Genomic DNA, 11,641 nt, shown 5'->3' with positions numbered 1-11,641 from the left:
ATTTGAACACCTTTCTCCTTGGTTAATAATAAATGTTAGAAGCATAAAGAAAATAAAACAGGATAAATCTGTTGTTTCACTGTGTTAACATGTTTTCAGATCATTTAGTCTAACATCTACTTAATGATATTTAAGTTAAGTAAATGTACTTCTGTATTAGCCTGCATTTGCATATATTGTTTTTTGTATCTGAGATAAAGTGGTGACAAGCAGTGTATGAAGACAAGTATTGAGATTGTGTCTTCTAATTTAACCTGTTTGTGACTCACAGCCAGTGGAATTTACAGGGTGGGACATTATGCTCGTGGTTATTACTCTTAGTCATCCAACCTCGAGTGGCACTCCTTCAGCATCGGCCATTCTCTTTAAATCCTTAGCCCTGCAGTTACAGACTCTGTAAACACGCTCTGAGAACTAAGTGTTTGTTTAGTGGTTGCTATTTAAAGAAAAGTCAAAACAATGTCAAAACCAAGGACAAAAAGTGTGGAAGTAACTAAATACCTTTAGTCTTTGTTGTATTTTATAAGGCCAGTAAAATTATTCTTACTTTTTATTTAACTCAAGTTCATTTTTACTTAATTTCTGTGCATTTTAAATCATGCTCAAAATACTTAGTTGGCTTTACTTTTCCTTTTTGTAATTGGGTATTTTAGTTCTTTTACTGTCAGTTTTGTTTTCAACTATTGGTGGTAATAAATTCTGTATATACAGATGGCAATATCAAAATGTATGTTTACATTTTATTTTTCATATATAAAACAGGGATTTTTTAAAACTTAAATGGAGTTGCTGAATAATGATTGGTTACATGAAGGCATCACCTCTGTAAATAAATGACCTCCTCAGTGGGGGAAAAGGCAGAGCAATGGAGGAGCATAACAGAGTGATCATTAGTGATTTATGTCAGCGTAGAAGCACATTACTATCCTGCAAGATGAAAGACAACAAATGGTATGAGCATGCGTGAGTGTGTGTCAGAGACAAGGGGGAGCGGGGTGTGGAAATGAGAGGGAACACTAACATTCTCCATCACGTACCCTCCCATACCTTTCCCCACTGGTTTTGACTCTTTAAAAGCTGCTGCAGTGGTGTCTGACAGCCTCATCATCACTTTGCCTTGGCTCGAGGGAATTACCATCCACCTTTCGACACACATTCAAACTGCAGCCAGTGGAACTAAACTAAGATCAGAGGGATCAGAAGTCCTCAGCAAAGTCAATTGTAGGAGACTTGGCTGTTACCATTTATTAGTGGACATTTTAAGATGCTTCTGTATTTTAACATCCTGGTGCTGCTCCTCCTGCAGCCGGCTCTGTCAAACCCCATGCCGCTGACAAAACCATCCAGAGGATGTCCCACCTGTAAATCAAAGTCCACACAGAGTCAGCCGGCTGTAGCTCTAAATGCCACCGCTCCGGGCATTGGAGAACCATGCGGGGTCTACATTCTGAGCTGCACCCATGGTCTACGTTGTGCACCTTTAGAGGATGAGCCAAGGCCCCTCCGTGCCCTGCTGGAAGGCAGGGGAGTCTGCAGTAATGCCAGCAGCATCAGCCCGACTGAAAATGCCCATACTGTAGGTAAGACAAAATTCAGGTTTCAGTAGGTGAGGTTCATGGTGTATGGATTTTCAACACCAACACTCACCTTGTGCTAATTTATTTGTCAGTTTTTGACAGGGTGACGCCCTTGTATTTCACAGTCAATCAATCCTGCTTTTATGACCATGAGTGTGAGTAGTCAAGAGGAAATGTGAACAGAGAAACATACAATGAGTTTCTTTTTCCACTGCCCAGCTTCTCAGGCCCAGACAAGCTGTTACATTAAAACAAGAGATGCCGTGAAACCAGCAGTGCGCATGAAAAATTATTTTATTGCTCAGTTGCCAGTTTTCTTATCAAGACATGTTTTACTAGTGCCATTAGTTAACCAAGAGTGAAGTACAGTACATTACACATGCTAAATGTCTGTCTGTATCTATTATCCTAGATCCAGCTCCTACTGAGGATCCAGATGAGGTAAATAAAATCCTATTTTAATAATTTAGACAACCCATACATAAGTTACACTCAATCAGGCACTGACATGCATCTGTTAAACTCTTCCTACAGGCTCCATGTCGGAAACTGCTAACCACACTTATCAAAGGTCTTGATGCCCATTTATTTAAGTCAAATCACGATATCTACATGCCCAATTGTGACAAGCGTGGTTTCTTCAGGAAGAAGCAGGTGAGTTTGCAAGGAAGATGAATTATAGGAAATCACATTAACAAGACTTTTCGATAGACCTGTGGCTGTATTTGTTTGTTCTGTTTGTGCAGTGTTGGTCGTCTCGAGGTAAGCACCGTGGCAAATGTTGGTGTGTGGATCCAAACGGCATGCCTGTCCGCTCCAACACTAAACAGAAGGGCGGCCTGAGGTGTTAAAGTGCATGAAGCCTGGACTGAAGCAGGAGAGACGGAAGCTTTATTAATGACACAAGATAAAGATGAAGGAACACCAATACAGAGTCTAAAGGAGCTCAACACAGTCTCACATCCCATTCTCCACCAGCCAGAAACAGCACTCCACCAATGAAAAGCTGTTTCCAAATCTGGTGCAGCTTTGTCTCCTTGCGCCCTCTACTGAACATACAAGGGCTGTATTGATTGGACATTACTTTTGTATCTACTTATATGAGATGTATATTTACACTATATTACATTTATATTAAAGGGCACATTATCCAGACTAGCTTCACACTGTAGCATGCGTTGTAGAAACTGCACCTATAGTTTGAGCTACACAAATTCAAGTTGTTCACATTCATGTTTCAACAGTTTAACTCCATTTAATATTTTAAGCCATCAACAGACATCAGGAACAAATTTGGATCAATGTATCATGTATTATCATATATTTTACTTTGAAACCGCTGTAATCGTATTATTGTAATTGCTGTACATATAATTTAAATATGACATTCTATTTATGTTAAAATTGCTCATACTTTAAGTAAGTAATTTATCAGTAGTTGCCCATCAGTGCAGACACCAGAGGTATTATTTTATAAAACAGAAATTCTAATGCCAAATTAGATGAGGGTCATTATTGTTATGATTTTTTTGTGTGCTTTCATAAAGAAAACATTCCTCTTGCAGAATAAGAGAAAGTGTGTGAAGGTTGAAACTGACATTGACAGGCAACATTGCAAACATGACTTCATGGATGCTTTGTGGATTTTGTGTATTTATCTTTTTTTTAATAAAAAGGATTTTGCTCAAAAAGTAAATCCATCTAATTCTTAAAACCAACATCAAGAATGAAGAAGAAGAAGAATAAGAAGAAGAAGGCGACGGCACAACTTTCAAGACTTTTGATGAACAGTTGGATGCGTTCACCTCTTTCTGCCTCAAAAATCCTTCAAATTAAGCAATACGAAAAGTACAGTAAAATGTACTCTTTGGATAATTTGCTCATACCTTAAGTTCACAGTAAGGTCATAACATAAGATGTCTTGTAGATATTGCTTCCCAACACTTTAACACAAAGTTACCACTAACTACAGTTCCACAAATGTGTAATATATTGCAAGGCAAGGCGAGGCAGCTTTATTTGTATAGTACATTTCAGCAAGAGGGCGATTCAAAGTGCTTTACATGAAAAAGCAATTGTATCATTTGTGAGGGCTTTTTTTGAAAATTGTGGTGATGATGATTATTAATATTATAAAAGACATGTAACATGCTAACTCATTCTATTATCCCAAGATAATACTCAGCAGTGGTGGAAGACGTGCTCAGATCTTTTTCTCAAAGGTCCCATGGCATGACAATTTCACTTTCTACGTTTTTTTTAACATTAATATGAGTTCACCCAGCCTGCCTACGGTCCCCCTGGGGCTGGAAACGGTGATAGGTGTAAACCAAGCCCTGGGTATTCTGCTCTGCCTTTGTGAAAATGAAAGCTCAGATGGGCCGATCTGGAATCTTGCTCCTTAGGAGGTTATAAAGGGCAAGGTTATATCCCCTTTCTCTACTTTGGCCGCCCAGAGAATTTGCCCCGCCCGTGACAGAGAGACATCATGGCTTTCAAACGAGCAAAGTGACAGTTGGTCAAGGCCACGCCCCCCCCTCCCCAACCGCCCCCACCGCTTCACAACTGCAGACACAGAAATGGCACATACTAAGGAAAACTCATTGTGGGACTGGCTCTAGTGGCTGTAATTCTGCACCAAGGCTGAATTTTGTGAAAGAGACTTCAGATACGGCATTAGGAGACCACTAAGGCCTATTTGAATGCATCCAAATGCAGCCTGTCATGGGACTTTTAATTAAAAGTAGCACAGTCAAGAAATACTCATTCACATGTACACACACATAAAAAAGATTTCTAATGTAGTAAAAGTACAAGTCATTTAGCAGAACAGCTCATTTCAGAATAAGGGAAATACTCAAGTAGCCTAAAGTAGGACTACAAGTAGTCTACTTAAAAAGTGTAGGACTGCTTAGAGATTACTAGGCTAAATGTACGCAAATTATACTTTCCACCACTGAAAATCAGTCAAACATCACATACATGAGACAGTTAAAGATTGTTTCTGCAGTGTTTCATCATACTGACTGTAATGCTGATTTTGTCCCGAGGTTGTCGATGTTTGATCTCATTGATGTTGCAAAGTCTCTGGACCAGGAGGTGTTAGTTATAGTCGGCTTACAGTGCCAGCAGCAGGTTGCTGCTGCGGAAACTCCTACAAGGCGGGCTTCAGGCTATTTTACATAGACAGGACACCACAGATGCAAACTCTGCTCACAGACTGAGACGCTCGTTAAAGTGCAATGTCTTCTCCAGGTGCCACCTTCAACCCTCTGAACACTCTGGCGCACAAAAGCAAGACAAAGAAAAAACACTTTGTGCAGCAGAAAGTGGAGGTTTTCCGAGCCAGTGACCCTGTGTTGAGCGTTCTGATGTGGGGAGTCAATCACTCGGTAGGTATGTGGGCTGCTTACACTGACACTATTATGAGTTCACGTGTATGTCTGTGGGTAAATATGTTCATTAACTGTTCATCTATTGATCATGTGCAGATTAATGACCTGAGCCAGGTGCCTGTACCTGTCATGCTGCTTCCAGATGACTTCAGAGCCAGTACCAAGATCAAAGTCAGCAACCACCTCTTCAACAAGTACTGTGCCCCACTCAACTCTGTCCGTCTTATTGCAGGAACCTTCATTTAGCTTCCACAGATTTTAGAGGCTCCTGTGATTTCTTTACCTGCCTGTGCTCTTCAGTAATTTCTTTAGAAAACAACAATGCTTTTCTACACTAACAATACCTTCAACCCTGCTACAATAACTACCCTAAATATTTCTTTCGCCTCTAGACGATGATGTGCAGCATGCAATATTGTAATGGTGATTTAAAAGAATGAAACTGTATACCAGGGTTGGAAATGCATTTGAGTGGTTAAGTGGTTGCGTAACACCAGAACATCCATAAGTCTAATACAGGCAAGACGGAAAATAGCTAAATTGATGAATTCATCAGAAAATGTGGTGGGGCTCACAGAGGATGAGCGCCAGTCATAAAAAGTAGCCTATTAGAAAAAGCTTGTTTTAAAATAACAACTCTTAGTGAAAGCAGTGCTGGGCACTCTGTCTGCCTCAAGGTTCCGTTTCCTTACGGTTGGAGTCTAGAGAACTTGAGTGGCTTTCAATAATCTTTTAATCCATCCAGGAATCCAGGTTGTGTAAAGACTTATAAACAGAGGTGGGAAGAACAATAAAATGTGTTTTCTCAAGTTCAAAAAAGTGCTGTTACCTCGGTGAGATTAACTCATGTGTTTCCTGTTGCTCATAATGGAAAATTTTGAACTGGAACAGTAGGATGAGAAAGAGAATCCAGTTAAATAGTGTAAACGTAACCAATGACGCAACTGTCAAATTGGACCATTGAAAAACAGCACATGACACCCACGTGCCATTGAACACATGTAAATACGGTATTAATTAATAAACATGATTTGTAATTGGTTTCTGTCTCACTTGGATTGAATCCAAATAAGAGTATCAGTATAGAAACTGCTGCATGTAATCATGTTGTTCTGTTGATCACAATTGTGTGTGCTGAAATAATGTGCTTTGGGAAAAATAAATAGGAAGGGACATTTTTTATTCAATGAAGCATTAGAAAAAGTCCAAGTCAACTACATGTGCTTATTAGATGCTGAGTGAGGCACAAAATATCAAGCTGCATTTTTCTTATTTCATGTATTTGTTCCTCAGAGAGAATCTTCCAGGACAGTTCAAATTCAAAGACTACTGTCCACAGGTGTTCAGAAACCTGCGAGAGCACTTTGGAATTGAGGACCAAGATTACCAGGTATACTTATAAATTCATAACAAATCAACATTTAATTGTGCCAACAACAACATTGACAAAAAAACAAGATACCTCCCTTAACAAGATGGAAAAAAAAGACAATGCAGCGTGTCCAAGCTTTTCAGGTTTTTGTCTCTCATAAACAGACCCTTTTCTGCATTTATTGAGCTGCTCCCTTCTAAATTTGCATTTATATGTGTGATATTTGCATGTGCCAGGTGGCAGACAGAGTCGTCATCTGCTCTGCTCAGCACACATTTGCTTCGCACGCAATTACTATGTGAGGCATACTGCATGTGGTGATAAAAGTTGTATTTTTGCACGTCTACAAGTGATGCAGCAAATTCCTTGAAACATATTGTGCATCAGTGCAAAATGCTTTTGATGTTCCATCATGATAACGCACACGTGTCTCATAATTAAAAAATGTTCTGTCTGTTTGCATCCTGATTTGCATTGGAAATTGTGTTTCAGTGTTTGAGGGATAACAGCTTTAAAACAGGACAGCGAGCCACTTCATGCATCCGTTTGAACACCACCCATTCACCCATGAAAAAAGAAGTTTCCCATATTTACAAAAAATGAATGCTGCAACAAACAGTGTTGTTTCTTTATGACGAATGAAGCCCAATCTGCCGGCTATTGTGTAGTAAAGGTAATAAAGTAAAACAACAAAACTAAACTAAACAGGACAGCAGTTTAATGAATGTGAAAGGTTTCACTGGGCAGATGCATTTTAAAGCTGATGTTGCCACTATTTAGAGATGCCACCTTTTTTCTTATCAACAGGTGTCTCTAGCCCGTAGTCCTCCATTAAAAGAGGAGGAGGGACAACGCGTGAAGCTGATGCTGACATCATATGACCGTACTTTGGTAGTAAAAGAAATCTCCAGTGAGGAAGTGGAGGAAGTGCACAACATTCTGTCTGAGTACCACCAGGTAGGACTAACACAGGGTGGAAAGGAGGTTTAAATATGCTTTCGCAGTGAGCAAAACAATATCTTAATTAGTCGATTTTCTAGTTTGAGATTAATTCCAGTCATTAAAGTTATTAGTCACATAATGTAAGTTCTACTCGTTTTGTGTTTTCTATGTTTTTTGTACACCAGGATAAAATGTGGTCTTTCTGTGATAACCCTGGTTGCCGAGGCAAAGGTTTTACAACATCAAAGCTAAAAGATGTGCGTTTGAATTTCCAACAGAGAATGTTTTTATTTAAAAAAAAGCAGACCGACAGGAAAGAGGCACTCTCTAAATACATTAACTAAACAGAGAATATGACTTGACATTTAACAAAATAAACACAATATTGGAGTTTTGCCCGTGACCATGTAAAAATGTTTGAAGACAAGCCATAGCCCGTAATAGCCATTAGTTGACAAAAACGCTTGAACATACTTATAAACGCATCTCACGGTCATCATCAGGGGATGAAACTTGCTTAGACTAAGCAAACAAATGTTATGTTGACATCAATCACCAAAACATGTTGTTGGCATCCTTGAGGTAAAATATTTTAAATGCCTTTTTCTTCCACTTGCAACACTTGCAAAGCAGATCAAATCCAGCGTTGTTAGAAAGTAGAAACCCTTTCTTTCTCTTGCATTTCTTAACGCTTTATTAGCTTTTACAGATCTGTGGAATGGTATGAAACCACTGGCAGAACTGTGCATGGCATCACTCGCATGCTTGCACAAGAACAGACAAAACGTGGACACACTTCGTCCGAACATTCCTCCATTGTGCTACATTTTAATGCATGCACTGCCTCACACCACTGGGTTGACGCACCATTTATTTTCTCATCCTTCATTGTCTATTGAATGTTTTTCCCTTCTAGCACATCGTCACCTGCCATGGCAGTACGCTGCTCCCTCAGTTCCTGGCCATGTACAGAGTTAGTGTGGAGAGCGAGGACACCTACCTGTTAGTTATGAGGAACATGTTCAGCCACAGACTGCACATACACAGAAAGTATGACCTCAAGGTAAACGCTGCAGGGGTTATAGTCAATAGGCCAGTCTGGTGTGCTGAAAAATCTGTAATATTTTTAGTTTTGCTTAAGCTCAAGTAGTCATTTTGGAATTTGTGGCCATTGCATTCATTAAGTGTGAAGACACTGACTGTCAGGGGCTTGTGATTGTATCAATTGTTTTGTGCATATGGTTATATTTTGGCTCAACAGTTACCTGTTAGTGACCGTGGGGGTCTTATCTTTCCTCAGGGGTCCCTTGTGTCTCGTCAAGCAAGTTTTAAAGAGAAGGTGAGATCAAATGAAGGTAAAACTCGTATGACAAGCTCTTGTTTTACTGTACTTTCTGCAGACAACTTTGTTGATTAGTGCCAATGTACTGAAGTCAGTTGTTGTTTTTCACTAACAAGCGAGCATGGGTGTCCTGTTGGAGAAATTAAGAGATAGTCTGGTGACATGGATGCCACAAAGAAAAAAAAGTAATCTACTACTCAACTTGTTCTTTTTGATGTAATTTGACACAAACTCATTGAAACAATGATAAATTAGATCATGCAAGGGTAGCTTAGCTACCTGTTATTATATGGTCAGCTGTTTCATAAATGGATAGAAAGAATGTAAAATTAAAGAGTTTGACACAGCAAGTGTATATGGCTTGACTGGTTAAAGGAAAACATGTTGATGTAACCTAAAAATTATTTTTAGTATTTCTTTCACCACTAAAATAATGTTCTGGTCAACTATTTTTAAGGGATACGCCAGTGATGTAGTACTGCACTCCCATAAAAATGCTGAATCCCATATTTTTCATAATGTAGCTCCCCTAACACATTGTCAACTCAATTACTACTACTACAATCTGACATCTTTTAAAACTGGGGGTATGCGTCTTAGCAAATACCTGAACACATTCATTGCTAATTTTCAAAATTATTTAAAAATGTTGAGACCCTGATGTGTGAAAAAATTATAGTGAGATATTATAAGATCCGTAAGAAAATTAACTATGGTTAAATTAAATCCATGACTCATCGTTGCATCCTTTTTTGAAAACAACTTAACAAGTGTTGTCACCAGCCTGTCTGCATGTGTGTGGGGCTCAGATTCATGTTGATTTCCCTAGTTTGACAATTCTTTCAACAAACCAGATACAGTTAGTGTTTGGAATGTGTGTCTGAGGGCAGAGTGTGAAATCCCATTTCCTATATTTTATCTTATTGTTATTGTTTATGACAAATGTGATTTTCAAATTATATTTTCAGAAATGTTTTGGGTGAAAAAAATTCCACTTTAAATAGACTTTAAATAACATCAGAAGCCCTCAGTTTGGCCTGACCTTGTTAAAAAGACTGAAAATAAACTGGTTGAACTGATGGCATTTAAATACCTGCAGGGCTGTGAAAACCTTTGATCTTTCCGACTGTTTTGATTCTGAAAACAACAATTGGGATAAAATAATTTAACTTTTATGTCACTAGAAATACAATAGCTGATTGTGTTTTAATGAGAAAAATGCTACTGAATATTGTGATCTCTAGGCAAAATGTATAGTAGATGACCGTCACTCTATGTTACCAGGTGAAGGAGCTGCCCACTTACAAAGATGTAGACTTCAGGAATAACATGCAAAAAGTTCATGTGAGCGACGAGGCGAAGGCGAAGATTGTGGAAAAGCTCAACAGAGACATCGAGGTACGAAAACAATGTTCAAGAAGCATGTAGCCATTGTTTTCTCTGACATAATTTGTGCATGTGTACATGTACCCTTACTGCAGTTTCTGGTGCGAATGAGGTTCATGGACTACAGCCTGCTGCTGGGTATCCATGATGTGGAGCGGGCTGAGAGGGAGGAGGAGGCGGAGAAGGAGGAAGAGCTGGAGTTGTCACATGAAGAGGAAAAGGAGGATGAAAACAGCATCGCACCTGAAGGTATCGGTGGCTACATGAACTCCTTCAAACCCATGGGTCCTGGCGAGTTTGACCCTTACGTGGATGTGTACGCCATTCAGAGCGCTGTAGGTGAGTCCTGACAACTGAGACAACTGTGGTGAATTTAAGTAGGTAACATGAGCCCTGTGATGTAATACACCTCATCTCATGCTGGGATAGAGCAGATAAAATCATATGTTCATATCACTCACCAAATGCTGTAAATCCCTCCCATGCAGATGCACCCCAGAGGGAGGTGTATTTTATGGGTCTGATTGACGTGCTGACACAGTACGACACCAAGAAGAAAGCTGCTCACGCTGCTAAGGCTGTCAAACACGGGGTGAGAGACCAACGTTCTTAAAAGGGATTGGTTGGCATATATGCAGTCTTTACATCTCTATCCAGTGAAACATAAAGGGATGCTTTCATTTTCCATTCAGTTATCCCTAATCATCTGCATCTGTGTGTGTGTGTGTGTGTGTGTGTGTCTGTGTGTGTGTGTGTGTGTCTGCGTGCGTGTTTTTGCAGGCAGGAGCTGAAATCTCAACAGTTCATCCAGAGCAGTACGCTAAACGTTTCCTGGAGTTCATCACTAAGATCTTTGCCTAGTTCAATGATACAGTCCAGGATAACATTATCATTTCAGACAAGAGGAGTCTCATATGCAATACTAACATATTCTCAAATCAACATCAAGACGCACTGCAAATTGACTGTTAATTTCTAAGTGATCTACGTGGTTTTTGAGCATTTACTCTTCATGTCATTCTGCACTGCGAGATGGACATTTATTTTGAATAAAGAACTAGAATTTGCAAACAGCAGGAAGGATCTTCTTGCCAACTGTTAATGGGATTTCTTTTGTTTTCCCTTAAAGTTTTGGCAATACTCCACCCACGAAGACAGTGGGAGGTGGAGATGATGTGAAAGACATATTTTCTCAACACATTGCACTCAGGAGAAAGATGTATGTTTTGCTGTAAATTATTAATGCATGACTCCTGCTTTTCCCACCAGTTACAAAACACTTGACAGCACAAGAATAATTTGGAGAAATCTACAGGGCCTCAATTAGGAACAATACATTAATATAAAAGTATTGTAAATTATGAAATAAGGATATTCTGCAATAAAAAACATTTCACAAAGAGAAAACAAAGATGCTGGACTGGCAATTTCATAACAGTTTCACCATTTTGTTTTCCTTATCTGGAAAGGAGTTTAAATAAATCTGCAGATTCTGTTGTGCTGAAGGGCAACCCTCCTCTTAGCTCAGTGTTTAGAATTCATACTGCTACATATCAGTGCAATGCTTCAATGGAAGCTACACAAACTTGCAACATCTGAAAGGCACCATATCACACAAATTATTAAA

General features: G+C 39.3%; 2 protein-coding genes across 3 annotated transcripts; both read left to right on the top strand.

The window, feature by feature from the left end:
* Positions 1-1,081: 1,081 nt before the first annotated feature.
* Positions 1,082-3,228, top strand: LOC117942900 (insulin-like growth factor-binding protein 5). The gene is made up of 4 exons (XM_034868669.1): positions 1,082-1,580; positions 1,990-2,018; positions 2,112-2,231; positions 2,324-3,228. Exons 1-4 carry the CDS (start codon positions 1,265-1,267, stop codon positions 2,426-2,428), a joined length of 570 nt encoding a protein of 189 aa, XP_034724560.1. The 5' UTR covers positions 1,082-1,264; the 3' UTR covers positions 2,429-3,228.
* A 1,487-nt stretch (positions 3,229-4,715) lies between these two features.
* LOC117942887 (phosphatidylinositol 5-phosphate 4-kinase type-2 gamma-like) lies at positions 4,716-11,088 on the top strand. 2 transcript variants are annotated; one of them, XM_034868649.1, is made up of 10 exons: positions 4,716-4,969; positions 5,069-5,166; positions 6,266-6,362; positions 7,152-7,301; positions 8,203-8,349; positions 8,587-8,625; positions 9,913-10,026; positions 10,110-10,353; positions 10,503-10,606; positions 10,795-11,088. In XM_034868649.1, the coding sequence occupies exons 1-10, from the start codon at positions 4,820-4,822 to the stop codon at positions 10,873-10,875; spliced, it is 1,224 nt and encodes a 407-aa protein (XP_034724540.1). In that variant the 5' UTR covers positions 4,716-4,819; the 3' UTR covers positions 10,876-11,088. The 2 variants fall into 2 exon arrangements, with proteins under 2 accessions (XP_034724540.1, XP_034724542.1); XM_034868651.1 differs by having other exon boundaries at positions 4,729-4,973.
* The last annotated feature ends 553 nt before the right edge of the window (positions 11,089-11,641 follow it).

The sequence above is a fragment of the Etheostoma cragini genome, chromosome 4, assembly GCF_013103735.1.
Source record: "Etheostoma cragini isolate CJK2018 chromosome 4, CSU_Ecrag_1.0, whole genome shotgun sequence".
Classification (NCBI taxonomy): Eukaryota; Metazoa; Chordata; class Actinopteri; order Perciformes; family Percidae; genus Etheostoma; species Etheostoma cragini.
This window is presented reverse-complemented; position numbering and strand designations above follow the sequence as displayed.